Source organism: Seriola dumerili, unplaced genomic scaffold (genome assembly GCF_002260705.1).
Source record: "Seriola dumerili isolate Sdu_G_001 unplaced genomic scaffold, Sdu_1.0 BDQW01000315.1, whole genome shotgun sequence".
NCBI lineage: Eukaryota > Metazoa > Chordata > Actinopteri > Carangiformes > Carangidae > Seriola > Seriola dumerili.
In genome coordinates this window covers 140901-158733 of record NW_019174570.1, presented here as the reverse complement: position 1 = coordinate 158733, position 17833 = coordinate 140901, and the positions used below count along the sequence as shown (strand labels likewise).

The 17833-nt window shown below is 40.8% G+C and overlaps 1 protein-coding gene across 12 annotated transcripts in view; it reads right to left on the bottom strand.

Moving 5' to 3' along the window:
- Window positions 1-444: 444 nt before the first annotated feature.
- Window positions 445-17833, bottom strand: part of LOC111231758 (discs large homolog 1-like protein) — a 101361-nt gene continuing 83972 nt past the window's right edge. For 7 of the 12 annotated variants that reach the window (XM_022758983.1, XM_022758984.1, XM_022758985.1 and 4 more), the window contains 14 exons: window positions 17573-17702; window positions 15828-15984; window positions 15194-15296; window positions 14170-14284; window positions 13066-13242; window positions 12586-12652; window positions 9527-9623; window positions 6564-6605; window positions 4955-5005; window positions 3812-3913; window positions 3548-3720; window positions 2970-3079; window positions 2560-2651; window positions 445-2428 (listed from right to left, as the gene is read on the bottom strand). In XM_022758983.1, coding sequence (XP_022614704.1) covers window positions 2322-2428; window positions 2560-2651; window positions 2970-3079; window positions 3548-3720; window positions 3812-3913; window positions 4955-5005; window positions 6564-6605; window positions 9527-9623; window positions 12586-12652; window positions 13066-13242; window positions 14170-14284; window positions 15194-15296; window positions 15828-15984; window positions 17573-17702 — 1523 coding nt within the window. In that variant the 3' untranslated portion in view covers window positions 445-2321. Of the gene's footprint in view, window positions 2429-2559; window positions 2652-2969; window positions 3080-3547; window positions 3721-3811; window positions 3914-4954; window positions 5006-6563; window positions 6606-9129; window positions 9164-9526; window positions 9624-12585; window positions 12653-13065; window positions 13243-14169; window positions 14285-15193; window positions 15297-15827; window positions 15985-17572; window positions 17703-17833 lie in introns of all 12 variants that reach the window. The other 5 variants (XM_022758986.1, XM_022758988.1, XM_022758990.1 and 2 more) reach the window with 2 other exon arrangements.

Here is a 17833-nt window from a genome sequence, read left to right as displayed (position 1 = left end):
GAGTTAATAAAGTGGCCACTGAGAATAAATAAGATTTTCTTCAAATAATTTTGGACACTTACTAAAAACAGAAAAGTTTATTTCTACAGTTCGTCCACTTAAGTAAAAGAAGCTCTGAAGATGCAAAAAGATTCAGCAAATATATGCATTTTATATTTCATTTATATATTTTGCTTTTAATTAGTTCATTTTCTTTAGTTGCTGTTTGTTATGAGTGAATACAAACTGAAACCTTCACTTTTTATTTTCTCTGTGTGAATAAATTTAGTCTTTTTGCATTTTTCTTTCATCTTTCTGACTTTTTATTCTGTCAGTGAGCAGACTTGTTTCTGTGAATCTTTAGAAAAGTCTGGATTCACGAGCACAAACCCTGGAACAAACACCTTCAAAAGAGAAGAGCACCACGTTCTGTTTTCTTGTTAAGTTTTTATTATGCTTAAAAAAGAAAATTAAAAGACAGAGGAGGTGGTGATCAAAGAAAAAGAAAAAATATATATTCATATTCAAATATCTTTATACTTTTCTATTCATATATGATTAACAATGCAAAGAAAATAATTCCCGTAGTAGTAGTGCTTAAGTAAAGTTCAATATAGACTTTTATTATAACAAAATAGGCAGTTTACCCAGGGTTAAATATCCGTCAAAATCTCATTGTACAAGAATCGTCTGCGTGTTTCGGACACACCAGCGGACACCTGGAGGTGGCAGCTCGTCTCCAGGTCCACCCACACACACCCACATGATCGACATCGTTGCCATGGTAAGACACTGACGACGCTGACGGACGTCGACCGAGGCGACTGCGGGGTTCAAACTCGTGTCACAGAGGGCGCCGCTCCAAAACGAGACGACCCCCCCCAACACAGTAAAAATCATGAATCTGAAATGTTTCAACATCAACGGGAATTTAATCAAAGTTTAAAATCAGTCGATCGATTACACTGTAAAAAAATACTTTGCATTTTCTGTATTTTTCTGTTTGTAATTTTTTAAGTGTCATTTTATTAAAACAAGGAAGCGGATGCGAATTTAACAGAGTTATCAAATAAAATAAGTTTCTCTGATATTAGGACGCTGATGTAATTATGATCATTAGGAGATGTGAGATTTCATTAGGTGATTATGAAATAAAGATCTGGTCATTTTAGTCTAATGGATTATTAACATTATTGTCTCATAATTAATAATAACACTAATGTTTGATTCATTCATAATATTTTTTATTTTCTCAATAATTTCCTAGTAATTTTGCCGTTTTCCTTTAATTCTGAATTTTTGTTTCTTGTAATTAAGATTTTAATAATAATGAGATAAAGAATAATTGACGATGTGTTTTAATTTTAAAATTATGGCTCAGTTATGAATTTTCTATAATAATTATTCATTATTATTATGAATAATTATCTTTTCATTGACTTTTCTTGTATCAGGTTTTTATGTTCCTCAGTGACCTTTGACCTCATCATACAGGGTGAAGCTAAATGTTTAAAATGCAAAAATGTTCTGACATAAAAACAGAATCATTAACTGAAAACAGATCTGGAGTTTGGGGAACGATTTTCAAATCAAACTTAATAAACTGATTGTTGCTTCACGAACTGAAGTGTAAGAAGCGGCGGCGCCCTCCAGCGGCGGAGCGGGAACCCTGCAGAGCGTCCGGACAAACATCCAGCAGCTGTGAGGAGCGAGAAATCAAACTAAACGTGAACGATTGAAGTGTAAAAAAAAAAATTAAGGAAAGAAAGAAAGAAAAAAGATGAAATGAACGCAGAACAAAGGAGAAAAGCTGTGACGTCAGACGCTGAGGTGAAGGGGCTGATGGGAAAAAAACGGGGGATTTACTGACATGCTGTTAAAGCTCAAACGTGCAAAGTTTTGCTTTTTGTGTCTCCGCCTTCCTGCGAACGACAGACGGCGCCTGAGAAACTCCGTCCGTCAAAAACCTCACGAGACCGAAACCAGGGAAAAAAACCCACAAACAAAAACCAAAAGAGAAAATCTGCTTCGTACTCTTCTTCTTCATGGACTCCTCCTCCTCCTCTTCTTCTCCTCCTCTCAACTTCTCCTCCCTTAAACATTAAGGAGCTGTACCGTGTTGAGTGTGATGTCATCATACTTCCTGTGTGCTTTACTCTGCTGGTCAGGAGTCTGATTCAGTGAAGCGACGCTCCGGTCGGCCACTGTGTCAGGTGATCAGGAGGGGGAGGGGCAGGGGGGGCTGCTGTCTGCAGGTCGACTTTTCTTTTCAAAATAAAACAAACTGAATCTAAAGAGAGGAAGAGGAAGAGGAGGAGGAGGAGGAGAGGAGCGTTCCAGCTTCATAACTTCTCCTTGGACTGGACCCAGATGAACGGACCCGACTGCTCCTCGATGATCTGCTTCACCTGCTCGTAGATCTCCTCCAGAGTGTCGCCCTGCACGATGGCTGCACGCACACACACACACACACACACACACACACACACACACACACACACACACACTCATAAAGACTGTGTCTCAGACTAATGGGCGTCATGCCAACGCCTCATCGTGAGCCTCAGTGGTAGAACTCACCTGTGAAATGCTCGGTGAACTCCTGCTCCAGCTTGGTGGCTCTGTCGAAGGTTTTCCTGCCCTGCTCCTCCGTCAGACGCTTGTTCATCTCCCTGCAGGAGGAAACGTGCCATCAGGACAAACGTCACCCTCACTCACGTCTTTTTATTTTAATGTTAACGATCGAAGGTTCGGGACTGAATCCGACTGGGACAGTGTTACATGGAGTAAGTCGCCTCGCAGCCTGAAAATGAATGCTGCCTCCTTCGTGACCACATGACGTCTGATGTCATGAGGGGGAACGTTTCTGTTTTCTTTGGCGACTTTCACACATTTTAGGCAGAAACGAGATCCGCCCGTTACCTTCCACATAGTGTCTACTCTTCTCCTCAGGCTTTTTACAAATAACATGAACTGACGCCTCGACTCACATGATGTTCTCCACAGATTTGGGTTTGATGAAGATGGCGATGGGGTGGAGCTGAGCCAGCTGGAGTCTCTTGATGGCGTTTCCTGACACGTCCAGGATACAGTGTTTACCCTGAGGAGGAGGGAACAGCGTCAGTGTGAACGGACGTAAATTTATTTAATGAAGCAACGTCTCCAATTTACAGAGAAATATAAAAGTTAATATAAGTAAATATTAAATATTCAGCTTTGTATGAGCACAGAAAATACTACACGTTTTATTTTTTACTGTCCTGCTTTTATCTGATTTAATAACTTTTGTCCCGCTCTATACGACGGAGCATCAGGACACATCAATTAAATCTGAAATCGTTATGATAAAAAAGTTGAAAGAAAGAATAAAGTCATAATATTACAAGAAAAAAAAAGTTACATTTGAGAGAAGAATAGTATTAAAATTATTTTGTAAAATTACGACTTTATTCTCCTAATTTCAGATTTTTTTCCCTGAAAGTCCGACGTACTTTGCGGATTCAGATGAATAAAATAAAATGTGATGAACAAATAAGCGATGACGCGGGAACGTGTGGTGGGTCGGTACCTTCTCGGCCACCTCTCGGACCGACTGCACGCTGGTTCCGTACAGGTGGTTGTTGTACTGTCCCGCCTCGATGAACTTGTGGTCCTGGATGTCTTTCTCCATCTGCTCCCTGGACACCACGAAGTGATAATCTCTGCCGTCCACCTCGTAGTCCCGCTTCGGCCGGGTCGTGTCTGCGGGGGAGGGGGGAGAACGTTAACGTCTTCAATCTATATCAGAGTCCTGATCAAACACTGAATCCTTTCTGGATGTGAAGCGACTTACGAGGGACGCAGGATCCGAACTTGTCGGGGAACTCGGAGATCAGGTCGTCGTTGATCCGATCCTTCATGGGGCCGAGGATGATGACGGGACGGGTGTAGTTCACTGTCAGAGAGGATCAGACTCTTATTTAATACGGTTACCGGGGTTACAGGGACTGATCATAACCTGCTCCGACGTCACATGGAGCTTCCTGTTTGAACACGTGAACCTCCAGCTGCTGAAACCACAGAGGGACGTCAATACACTGCTGAAGGTTTGTGAACATTTTATTTCTTTAACTGATTTTTATTTTATTGTACGTCATTTATTAAAGGTTCTGTAAACAAGATTTCATACAATAATATATGCAAAGATATAGTGGAGTAATGGCGTCCTGAGCAGCGAACGAAGCCACACCCCCTCTGTGTGTGATGTAATCTGAGGTCTTTGTTTTGGTATCTGGTCTGGCTCCGCCCACAGGTGTGATGTCACAGTGCAGTATGCAGCGTTCAGGTGAAAGTGACTTTCCAGAATTTCCTGCACTGAAGAAGAAACCACGTTTTCATGTCCTGGTCCGCTGGAGTCTTTCCAGCTCCATCAGTGTCATTCGTGTGGCTGGTTCCAGTGGATCGGTTCAATGTGTCAGTAGCTTGATGGTTCATGATGTCACATGTCTGTTTTCATTAGTGACAGCTACAGTCGACATGCTAACGTTAGCTACCTCGCCATTAAAGATATTAGAAATGCGTTTGGCTAATGTTGGCTTACTGTTAGCATTGCTGCGGAGCATATCACCAGGGAGCATTTGTTTTGGTCTGATCAGCTGGTGTCGCAGTGCGACATCTAGTGGCAGTGAAGATGGTTTACAGAACCTTTAATGTTAATTGAGTTGGACATTTTTTTATTCTATTTTTATTCATTTTTAATGACTTTTTCTTGTTCATGTTTTATACCCTCAGTCTGTTCACTCAAACACACTCAGTGATGTAAAACCTTCTGCGCTTTGTCTTTGTCAGTGAAAAACAAATCTGAATCAACCTTTAAAAAAAAATAGAGTTTTACCTGAAAACACAAACACATCATCAGCAGCAACAACAACAACAACAACAACAACAACAACAACAACAACAACAACAACAACAACACTGAATCCAAGTGTTTTACCTTCCTGCTGAACGACGGGTTCATACGACAAAACATACTCCTCCTGTCCACCTGGAAACACACACACACACACACACACACACACACACACACACACAGTCAGAGTGTTTCACAGGAGCATTAACAGAAGTTGAACTGATGAAGGATGGAGGCTGAGAGGAGGGGGGGGGGGGGGGGGGGGAGACGTGAGGTTAGTGAATGTGATGGGCGGACATGTTGGTTTCTTCTCATTCAGTCATGTGATCATCAGTCACTGTCCTGGAGCTGGATTCACCGTCTGCCTGAATGAAAACCCTCCGACCTCGTGAAGAATACAAACATTAACTGTTTCGTCTGAACTGAACAAACTGATTCTCACTCAGCGGATCAGTTTTTACTTCAGTGGAAACAAGCGAGACGTGAACGTGTCCGCAGAGAGACGCTCCATCAGCCGTCACGTCCTCACGATGCTGCGTTCACGGTCCGCTCAGATTATTGTTCATCTTATATTTGCTGTTGCACTTTCACACACTTTCCTGCGTGTGTCCAGTCAGATATCAGCTCAGACACATTTTATATTTCTAAAAGCAAATCAACACCTTCCTTTTTACTCTGGCTTTTAATTGAATTTTATTTATTTATATTTCTATTTATTTACATATTTGAAGCTGTTTTACTGGTTCGTCCTTTTTTTTCTATTCTATTCTATTATTCTATTTTCTGGACTGTTTTCTTTTAATAACCTACTTTTATTTCTGGTAATTTATTTTATTTCTACTTTTACTTCTGGTTCTATTCTCTTCCAAACAGCTCCTCTCTTTTAGCATTTTATTTTTACTCTTTAATATTTTGTCTCATCTTTACTTGGTTTTTAAAATCCTCCCTTTTCTCTTTAATACGTCTCGTCTGTTTTAGTATTTCATCATTTTTTCATCATCTTTATTTTCGTGTCTTCAGCATTTCCTCACTTCCTGTCGTTATTGTCTCGTATATATTGTTAATTACTTAGTCATTTATTGTTCTGTGTGTAATATATGTGTGTTCAATTCTTTTATTCTGTAAAGCTCATTGTTTGTATGAAAAGTGCTTAACAAATAAAGTCTGATTGATTGATCGATTGATTGATTGAGTCGTCTCACAGGAACAAAAACTTCGACTTTTTCAGCTGTTTCTGTAAACGTTGTGTATGACAGAAACTTTGTGGACTTTGCTGAGGGATTTACCCACAATTCATAGTGCTGTAACGTTTACATTAAAGCAGGAAGTAGAAGTAGCAGCCGAGGTCGTGATTTTAAAAAGACGTGATGATGATGAGTCGTCTCTCTGCTGCTGCTTCACATCCGAGTAAAAACTGATGCATGAGTTGGGCAATGATCAGCACACACACGCACACGCACACGCACACACACACACACACACAGTCCATGCAGCAGTCAGATGCTCCTGCTGTCAGGCTGCGTTCAGGAGCGTTAGCAGGGGGTAAACTGTGTGTTTGAGGTCATGCTGTTATCAGCCAATCAGCAGCTTGTGCTGGTTAATGTGATCAGTGAGGGAGTTAGCAGTTAGCAGTTAGCTTCCTGTGAGTCATGGGGCGTAGCAGGCAGCGTCGACGGCAGAGTGTCACACTTACGGTAGCTACTCTCACTATCGCTGGCGTTAGAGGTCACGTGTTCTGGAATCAAAACACAGGACACACCGGGTCAGCTGGGAACACCACTTTCCCATAATGCTTTGCCCATGATCGAACAGAGGACTCGAGGTGTTCAGGTCCAGCAGCAGCGACAAAAACGTTCAGCAACAGAATAAACTTTCACTGTTTTCACACAGATGTTCCAGACTTCAAACCATCATTTAATCGTCCGTCTTTCTGCCGGATCACCAGCAGGTCCTCGTGCTCCTGCGTCCCCGAGGACACGGACCAACCACACCTGAGATATCTGATAATCTGCTATATTTATATTATTATCTCACAAACGGCCCGATGTCTGATGTCACATGTAAAACTGACAGAAAATGAATCCATTTGATTCATTGAGGAACTTTCTGTGAATATTTTCTTTCTCTTCTGGAAACTGAGAAAACTTTTAACAAACACAAAGTAAAACTTAAGACGTAGTTTTAGAGTCACATCAAGGAAAAAAAATTACATCTGAAATCACAAGAATAAAGTCGTGATATTACGAGAATTAAAAATGTAAAATCTGAGAGATAAAATCATAATTTTTAGGAATATCACATCAACTGTGGCCCTAACGCTCCGTCGTCAGGAGCATGATCAGTTAGAAATCGCACCATGTGATCACAAGTCAATAATCAATAATATTGAATAATCACTGAGCCCCACAGAGAGAAATGTGCTGAACCGTTCAAACAAGACACAAGTTTCATACAGAGTCAAAGCGTTCGATATGTTCTGGACACCTCGCTCCTCGTCACCGTGTCCAGGCATTTTACAGCAGCGGTGACGCTTCCTGTCTGTTTCTTTTTCCTCATCTATGTATCATTTTGTATTTTTACATTTATAAAAAACAATAATAGAAAAGATTTGTGCTAAAATGTTCCTTAAATATAAATCAGAAAATACCTGCGAGCCGACTTTTCAAAATAAATTCACTTTCATTCAAACTTAAAAATATTGGTTCCACTTTACAATCCGACTATAAAGGACCTTTGAATGGTTTATAACGAGTTAATTAAGCAGCTTGTTAACACTATAAATCCTTTATAAGGTCGTCTGATTGTAAAGTGTCTCACTTTGTTCAGACTGATGAAAATGAGGCCGTGACTCACTTTAACTGTCGTGAACAACCTGTAAACGATTTCTTTATTATATCATTTAAAATATCTACACACTGTGTCTGAGGTCCACTGATCAATCACCTGATCAATAACCTCACAGTTACTGATTTCTGATCTGAGCTCCATGAACTCAGAGTCTGTTACCTCCAGGAAGTGACACAGATCTGAGGGCGGATCCAGGTGTGATGGTGTACCTGAGGTGGGGGAGGAGCTAGTGAACGTGTGGTGACAGAGTGAGGAGATGGAGATCTGGTCTGGAGGATCCTCGATGGGTGGGTTGGGGGGGTGAGGGGGAGGAAGGTGGAGGGAGGGGAGGGGTTACCTGTCCACCAGGAACCTGCAGCTCAGCCTCTGATTTTACTTTAAGAACGTGATGATTCTTCTTCTCTAAAGCTTTTATTCCATTTTATTTTATTTCTATTTCCAGCGTTAAACGAGGCCTTTAAACTCTGAAGAACATGTAACTGCTCCTCTCATCATTTCGTCTTTATTTTGATTCTTGAAATGTATTTTTACTGTATTTATATAAGTAATCGAAACAGAACCGATCAGCTGATTCTTTCAGTTACAGTTGAATAAACATTTAAATCTGGTTCAAACTCTATTATCTTATACAGAGACAAGAAAACACCAGTTTATAACCCACAGTATATATGATATATACTGTATGTCCCTATACCAAGAGTGATGTTGTGATGTCACACACACACACACACACACACACACACACACACACACACATATATATGTCCTCTGGATATATAAAGATATAAGTTTATAACTTATATGAAATGTCCATGGTAAAATCTGTATATGAATATTTCTCAAAAATGTAAAAATTATGTAAAAATGATAAAACTAATAATTATATATTTAATTTTTTATGCACCTTTGTTAAAACATGTTAAAAAATGTATGTTTATAAATATGTATCTAGTTTCTCATTAGTTGTACTGTTTATAGTATCAACATATATATATAAATATACAGATATATATTTATGTAACATGTCTACAATATAAACATACATACATAAATGTATATATGTGTGTAAGTTAGATAACATGTCAATATATGAAACTTTTCCAATAACAGGTTTCATAAATAATTTTTACATACATGACATTAGTGTATGGGACGTTAGGAACGGTCAACACTGATTTGTTTCATTTTAACATTAAAGAATAAGATGAAGATTAAATTAAATTAAAGATGTGACTGAATATTAATATTTTTTATTTAAATCGCGACTAAATCTACATGTTTTTATTTTTGCAGACGTCCACATAGAATTTTATTGTTTGGCTGTTGGCGGCTCCTGGTGGAGACCCGGAGACTGACAGGAGGGTTTTGTGTCGGGGGGGTGGGGGGGGTGAGGGGGGGGGACACACACTTACTGTGGCCTTTGGGGAGCATGTCGTCGCTGATGTCCTGCGGTCAGCGGAGCCGAGCGAACAACGAGGAGGAAACAACCACAGAGACACAGAGTTACTGAGTTACAGCGACAGACAGAGAGAGCAGAGGGAACGCAGCCGGTCAGCAGGGCGGCAGGGCGGCCATCTTGGCTCCGGGGAGGGGAGGGGAGGGGAGGAGGAGGAGGGGCGGGAGGATCAAATGTTCTGCCCTCACAGCTGAGAAGTTTTCAGCAGTTTACATCAGTTTGGTGGTGATACTACATTGTTTCAGCCAGACCCTGTTGCCGTGACAACCGGTGCGTTTTGCAGCACGCCGCCACCAGCTGACCTCTCTTCCTGTCGCCAACCAGACCCCCCCCCCCACCGCGCTGGTACTTACGGTCGACATCACTGGTCTCCTGCTCGCTCGCCTCTTTGCTCTTGTAGAACGGAAACTTTCGGGAAAAGAGGTTCTTTTTACGCTTGTCATTGAGAGACTGCTGAGGAGGAAGAGGAGGAAGAGGAGGAGGAGGAGGAGGAGGAGGAGGAGGGGTGATGGAATAAAAAAAAAAAAAGAGGAGGAAGAAGAGGGGGAGATGGAGGAGTCTGACGTCGGTTTGGACAGAATGAGAAGCTTCGGTCTGAGTCTGTGATCGGCTCAGTGTCGGCAGCCGGATTCAAACCGAAACAGCAACTGAACTGAACATAAATATAAATAAATCAAAAAACAAAATATAACATTAGAGCTACAGACAAATATTGTTTTATACATCTTCCTCATTGCCTCGTTTTTTAAAATATAGTAATAAGTATTTTTGTGATCCGGGATTTAAGATCAATTAATCTAAATATATTGTTCAAGGTTCGTTTACTCATCTTCACGTGTCCGTTCACCGGAGCCTGAACCACAGAATCAGACGTCTGCTCAACAGGTTTGTTGTTTTTAACTATATTTTCTAGCATGTGCACAGACTGACCCTACACGTCCCTGCTGTTGTTTGAGAGACTGACTTTTACAGAGTGACAGTGAAGGCAGCAGACGTCCAACAGGAGCAGGTGAGAGAGACTGAACATGCAGGTGACACATGCAGACGACGCGGCAGCTACAGGCTGTTTCTGATCAGCTGATTCTGTTTTTTGTTTTTTTCTTGATGTTTGTATTAATGATAATAAAGTGTAAAAATATGATTGAAATGTTGTTGGAACCTGAAGCCTCTCCACTTCTCAGTATCTATTCTCTGGAGATTGTATGTGACTCACAGCCGGAGTTAAACACGTCATTTATTATATATTTATCTAGTAATTTATTCATATATTTCACTCCTTTTGTAAATTTAAGACTTTAACCAAACGATTCATCCACATGATTAAAGGTGTGTTTTCACAAGGGATGTGAAGAATTTCAAACATCTGATGTCTTCACACTGCGGCTCCAGGACGAGGGGAGCTGAGGTGTTTCTGCTAATGCTGATATAAAACACTTGGGGAACAAATTCTATATATTTAAAGATAATGTCACGTATTTATTTGATCAGTTCAGATCAATCAGCAAATGTTTTACACTGTTATTTATCATTATTATTATTATTATATTATTATTAGGAGTGTGTTAATGTCTCAGTGCAGAGAGAACTGTCACTCATCTGCTGCAGAGCCTCGTTCAAGGAAGCGGGTTCATGGAGTTACACAGTCAGAGAGGATTGTGGGATATCTTCTGGGTTATCAAAAAAAAAAAGAAGAAATGAATAAAAAAAAATCAAGTTTAAATGATTCAAAACCTGTTTCTGATGTGAACTTTAATATATTCAGTTCAAAGAAAAACTTAAAGCTGCACTGTTCAGGTCTTTGGCCACAGAATTATTCACACACCTCACAAACTAGCTGCGGCTAACCTGTTAGCAAACTAGCCACGACTCAACATGATGAATCTGAGGCCGCGGCCCAAACATCCTGAAGGACCTGAAGTATCTGAGCAGCAGCCGTGATGAGAGCTGAGGTAAAGAGCTTCACTGCTTCCTATCTGATCTCCTTTAGCAGAGAAACTGCCGTCCCACAATTCCTTGCTGCAGCAACATTTAAAGCGACGCAGGATTGTAGTTTAACTACGGCAGACCGTGATAAATATAGAAACAACAGAGCAGCTAAATGTTGTTTCAAAACCGCTCGCTGCACTAAAACATGAATTTTCTCCACAACTGTATAAAAACTGTATGAAACCTCCTTCTGTCTGAACTCAGCTGCTAATTTTAATTTGATGATTATTTTCATGGATCAAATCTTTCGACTGGTGGATTTCTTTCGTGTTATCTTTTCTAGTTTCAGTCCTGTTTGTGTTTGAGGTTAAAGGAGGATTTATAAATAAAGTTGGTTTAAAAATAAACATGTGCAGTCAGATTCTTCTCCTCAGTCCTGATGAATTCTCCTTCACATCTTTGAGGAGACGAGGTCAGAGAGGTTATTGATTATTATTATTATCTCTGTGTTTGGTCTCCACCAGCTGCTCTTTGTTCTGACACTGTCATGAAACCAAAACTAGCAGCTAAAAGAGGCTGAAAAAAGCTGCGTACGGCTGCAGAGTCTCTGTGAACCCAGAGCCAGCACGAGGTCACATGATCCACTGATCAGAGTATTGATCAGTGCAGCTTTAAGTGTGACTCTCCCTCTGACGTCTTCCCTGAGCTGCTGGTCGACACTTTAGTGAAGCAGGGAGCTGGAGACACGATTTTTTGACAAGCAGTGGAGTGGAGCACACATAGATCACATGCTGCACTTCAGCAGGGAGGGGGGGGGGGGGGGCGTGACGGAGGAGGAGGAGAAAGGTGTGTGTGAGCAGCAGACAGTCAGACATCAATGTCAAGCGTTCTGCTCTGAATGGCGTTCTTCCCGTGTGTTAGAGGGCGGGTTGGCGGGCGGCGCTGGGGCGAGGCGTTTTGGCGGCACGTGTTAAAACAACACACGGTTTTTAAAGGTGTTGGAGGGGGGAGGAGGGGGGGGGCTGCTGCGTTTTGGCTGCTCAGACGTTTGAGTGGTGAAGAAGAAAAAACGCATCAAAGATCGACAACATGCTGTTAACTGCTGTAAACATTAGTCACACGCATTAGTAGGTGGAGATCAGGTGGCAGCGGCTCAAACACACAGCTCACCTGTACACAGGTGAGACTCATAAACACACAGCTCACCTGTGCACAGGTGAGACTCATAAACACACAGCTCACCTGTACACAGGTGAGACTCAAACACACAGCTCACCTGTGCACAGGTGAGACTCATAAACACAGAGAGACTACACATGAATGTAGAACTATGACATCACTACAGGTAACTACAGCTGTGACATCACTACAGTAAACTATCACATCATTACAGGTAACTACAGTTGTGACATCACTACAGCAAACTATGACATCACTACAGGTACCTACAGCTGTGACATCACCACAGGTAGCTGAGAACACTCACCCCTCTGTCTCGAGACTTGGCGTTGAACTTCACCGTCTTTAATCTCGCTCTCTCCTTCTTCTCAACCCTGCGGTCAAAGGGACAGAAGGTCAAAGGTCAAGCAGAGGTCATGTTCATGCAGACCGTTCTCAGTTTGACCTCATGTGACCTTTGGTTTGGCACTTGGTTGGTTGGGTATTTATTTGTCTTTCAAATGTGAGTCCAACATAAAAATCAAAAGGCCACTGATGCATCATGGGGGATGTAGTTTACGCAGGTAAAATAATACATTGTCCAAACAACGCTACTGTGTTTTCTTTTTGATTTCTTTTCTTTCTTTTTGAAGTCGACCTACATTAACAACCTTCACACAAGTAAACAAAACACTAGTTCACCAAACTAACTCTGCTAGATGAGCAAATCATAAACCACGTCTGTAACACATGAACACACAGGTCACATGACTCTGTGTGTGTGTGTGTGTGTGTGTGTGTTACTGACCGTCTCTTGCTGGGGATGACCCCCACCTCCTCCACCTCCCCCTGTGCCGTCAGCTGTCTGGCCTGCCACCACTCGTCGTCGGAGGCGTTCACCACATGGAGGATGTCTCCGAACTTGAAGTTGAGTCCCTGACTGGGCAGACCTGAGTCTCTGGTCTTATCGTAGTCGAACAGAGCTCTGCACCACACACGCACGCACGCACGCACGCACGCACGCGCACGCACACGCACACGTCATTAATATTATAATAATAATACAATATCATTAAGAAGGTTTCATAAACTCATCTCTTTTTATTTCAGACTGGACTCATTTATTTTACATCATGAATTTTCTGAATCCACGTTAAGACCATGAGGAAAAAAAAAAGGCTTGGAAGTGAGTTTTTATTTATTTATTTATATAATTTTTATAATTTATTGATTCATTTTTACCGGATTCATTATATAAAATCATACAAAAAATATTTGAGAATTTTTTTATCATTAAAAAATTAATCAGTGAAACATCAGTTTTTAATTCATATAATCACATTTAAAATTCATTTAAATTATAATAATACTAAAAAAGTAAGTAAGTAAGTAACTGACTTTTCTAATTTTTCCTGCAGCTCAGTGAAAAATCTTTTCTTGGCTGTATTTTTTAATTAATATTAATTAATTAATTAATTAAAAATACAGCCAAGAAAATTTAAATTAAAAAATAATAATGCATTAATTCAATATTTTGCATAATTTTGAAATTAACTTAATTTGATCAATCATATTATCGATACATTTCAATTACAAAAAACTAAACAAAAAAGCTTTTGTTTGTTTGGTTACCATGTGCTAGTTTAACAGTTAAAAATGTACAATTAAATTAATAAAAAAAAGTGGTTTGCTGTTGTGGTGCTGAATAAGACATTAATAATAAAACTACAATAAATACATAAATAATAAAACAGTAATAGTAATAATCATTTGATGATAATAATAATTCAGCATTAATTTGAATGTATTCATGATGTGTTTGAATTTCTTAAGTCTTCTCTTTATTTTTCTTCTTATTGCTCTTATTTTGAAGTTCCACAGATCAGCGTCTCCCAGGTAACCATTACCTCACCTGACGTATAGCGACCTCTTCTGACTCGTCCTCAGAGATCCAGATCCAGAACTGATGCTGCTGTTCATCATCTGCTCTCTCAGGTCGTGGATCTTCGCCTCGAAGCGACTGTACTCTGAACGAGACACAACGTTCAGTCTTCACTCGTTTCAACGACAAACAACAAACAGGAAGTGGAACTTTTTCTATGTGGCTCATTATTTATGTTCGTGCAGACACAAAGTCTCTGGGGCCAGTTGCACAAAACACCTTAAGTCTTCTCCTCAAGGTTTCCTTTTCTCCTTATCTTAGTCTTGAACTTAAGGAATCACTTAAAGTCAGTCAAACTGTTGCAGCGAAGACCTTAGAGACCAAAGCTCACCGTGGTGAAGTTCTCGTCAAAACAGTAGAATTTCACTGCTGTAAACTACTTTTTCCCTTAACTAAAGAAACCTTTTAAGAGATTCTAACTCCCTCAGCTGAGGAGAAATTAAATCTTAAGTGCCAAGTGCAATACTTAAGTAGAAAACTTAAGGTGTTTTGTGCAACTGTTGTTGGCACAGAATCTCTTAAAAGGTTTCCTTAGTTAAAGAAAAAAGTTGAGGCATTTGCAGCAGTGAAAGAGATTTTACAGCAGTAAAATTCTACTGTTTCCATGGAGACTGTTGATTTGTAGTCAATAGGAACAATCTTCTTAATTAATCACCATAAACTCAGAAGTCAGAGGTCCCTTTAGTCTTTTCCCTTAGTTTGGTCTCTAAGGTGTTTTGAGAAACAGTTGAACTGACTTTAAGTGATTTCTTAAGTGTGAGACTAAGAACAGGAGAAAACCTTAAAAGAACATTTTAAGGAAACCTTAACTCAGACTTTAAGAAGAAAACATAACTTCAGGTGTTTTGTGTATTCTCTGGTTTCTCTGGATATTTCATCATGACTGTGACTTTGTGGTTGTGATAATTAAAGCAGCTTCAGTGGCTGAATCATGATTAGAAGAAAAGACTATTGGTCATGTGACTGGTGCTGCAGGTGTGTCCAGGTGTCTCACCCTCTGGTCTGTAGTGGGCGATGATGGTCACGGTCTGCCCCGCGTTCTTCAGGGCGGCGGCGGCCTGTTCGTGGGTGGCGTTTCGTAGGTCCACCCCGTTCACCTGAAGCACCAACACACAACACGACAGTGTTCGACACAGCGAAAAAAAAGAAGACAAGACCAGGTGACCTCCACCTTCACCACCTCAGTGTTTTTAGACGATGGGAACCAATCCTGTCAACTCGTGAGAGAGAGTTAGCATTAGCACAACCGCTAACTGTGTCAGCCACTGCTAGTTATGAGCTAACAAACAACATAAAGAAATAAAAGATGCTAACGGTTCTGATCTGTCTGCTAGTCTCTGGTTCTGGTCTCAGACTCCTCCTCTGAGTCTGGGTCTGACTGAGGCTCAAACATGTGGCTCAGTCTCTCTGATGTTTCCTCCTCTCACCATCTTGATGCTCTCTGCTCTTTCACCTGTCCACCTGGAGCCAGCAGGTGGTGGGCGGGGCTAAAGGCCTGATCCAGATTACTCAACCAGGAAGTGAGAGGAGATGAAAACATGTGAAACTAAATATGAATCACAGCAGAGGATTTTTAGAGTACATTTGTGAGTGTGTGTGCGTGTGTGCGTGTGTGTGTGTGTACGCACTGAGACGAGTCTGTCTCCTTTCCTCAGCTCTCCACAGAGGTCGGCTGGTCCTCCCGCGAGGATGAAGGAGATGAAGATCCCCTCTCCGTCCTCCCCGCCCACGATGTTGAAGCCCAGTCCCGTCGCTCCTCTGTGCAGCACCACCTTCCTGGGCTCCCTGCGGGACCACACAGCAGACAGCAGCTGTCAATCACCCTGAGGTCACGTGACCACACACGGACAGAGAAGATGGTGACTGGCTCAGGTGAACAAAGTTACTCTGTTGAAACTCTTTCTGTTCTGAGTTGAACAAACTCCATCAGCTGAGTCACAGCACAGACCCTCCTGGTTCAATACCACTCTGACACAAGTGAAAGGATTTAAGTACTGGATGTTAAAAATACTGAAGGATTCATAAGTACATTTTGATGTATTGTTCTACATTTACAGAACCTACTGAACAACCTACTGACTGACTGACTGAAGAACCTGGAGAATAAAAGGACTGTTGACATGGACATGAAAACACAACTGAATCAACAAAAGGAGCCACTGCTGTTTTCATATTTCTGATTGTTTTCAGTCAGTGATGAAGTCTGGTCGTGGTAAACTCAGCAAACATTTCAGACTAAATGAATCTTTATTTCTAAAGCTTCAAACACAGACTTCAGATCAGACTGAGTCACAGTCTGTGTGAAGAATCTTCTGCCCCATCTTTATCTCACGTCTCCGTCGTCAGGACACTGACAGGGTCAAACATGGCCGACAGTGGAGGAGTCGGCTGTGATTGGTTTTCCTCCTGTGATGAACGCAGTGTGTGGTTGATCACATTTTCAAAATAAAAATGAAATCCATTCCTCTGACTAAAAGCTCTGCTTCAAAGTAAGAGTCCTTCATAGAAATGTAGTAGGAGTCAAAATTCAGATGTTTACAAAATAAATTAAACTCAAGTAAAAGTACTTTGTTACTCCTGCTTGATGCAGCTCAGTGACCAGAGAGTAAAACCTGAGGGGTGATGGTGTTTGTGTGTATTTGCAGAGTTGAACCAGTAGAGGGCAGAACATCTGTGTCCACAGCTTTTATAATAATCCCTCCTTACAGATTCACTGTAACTGAATCCAACACAAATGAATCTGAGGAGACACAATGACTCCTGCTGCTGACGGAGCCGGACTCGTCTCTCAGGCTCAGGGGATAAAGATGGCCGCCTCATGTCAACGACACCTGAACTCTTCAGATTTAACAACAGATTAAAAACAGTGTTGGTCTGATTTCAGTGGTTTGATGGTGTCAGCTGTTTGTGCAAAACTTTAAACTTTATTCAGCTGAAAAATATTTAGGAATATAAAATATTTACATTTATTTATTCTATATTTCTATTCAATGTAAAAAGTTACAATAAATTAATAGGATAAAAAGGATAAATCAATAAAGGATGAATTACTATTTTCTTTTTACAGGGTATTTTATATAAAAGTCATTTTATTTTATATGATGCATTTGTATATATTTGAGTTATTTTTCTTATTTCAACTTAAATAGATTTACTTGTTTTGTAACTAAAAATGAATAATGTTATTTACACCAATTTAATTACAAAAATAATCTTTTAACCACTAAATGTCTAGTGAATCACATGTGCTGTCACAATGTCACAAGGTTTGTTTATATTATGTATTTAAAGCAAAGGATTTATAGTTGAACTCCCTGTTTAAAACTCAAACTCTTATTATTAAGAAGTGTCAGTGTGATGTTTTTGTCCTCACCGGGTGACATCGTCGTCTCCCAGCATGCTCTTCGGGGTCGGGGAGTAGCGTCCCGAGGATGCTGGCGGGGGCAGGGTCTGACCGAGGAAGTTGGGGGGGCTGATATGGTTCTCCATGTGCTGGGAGTACGCTGAAATACACACACACACACACACACACACACACACACACACACACACACACACACACACACACACACACACACACACACACACACAGAGGCGTCAGAAAACTAAAACCACTTCCTGTGTCCATGAAGAA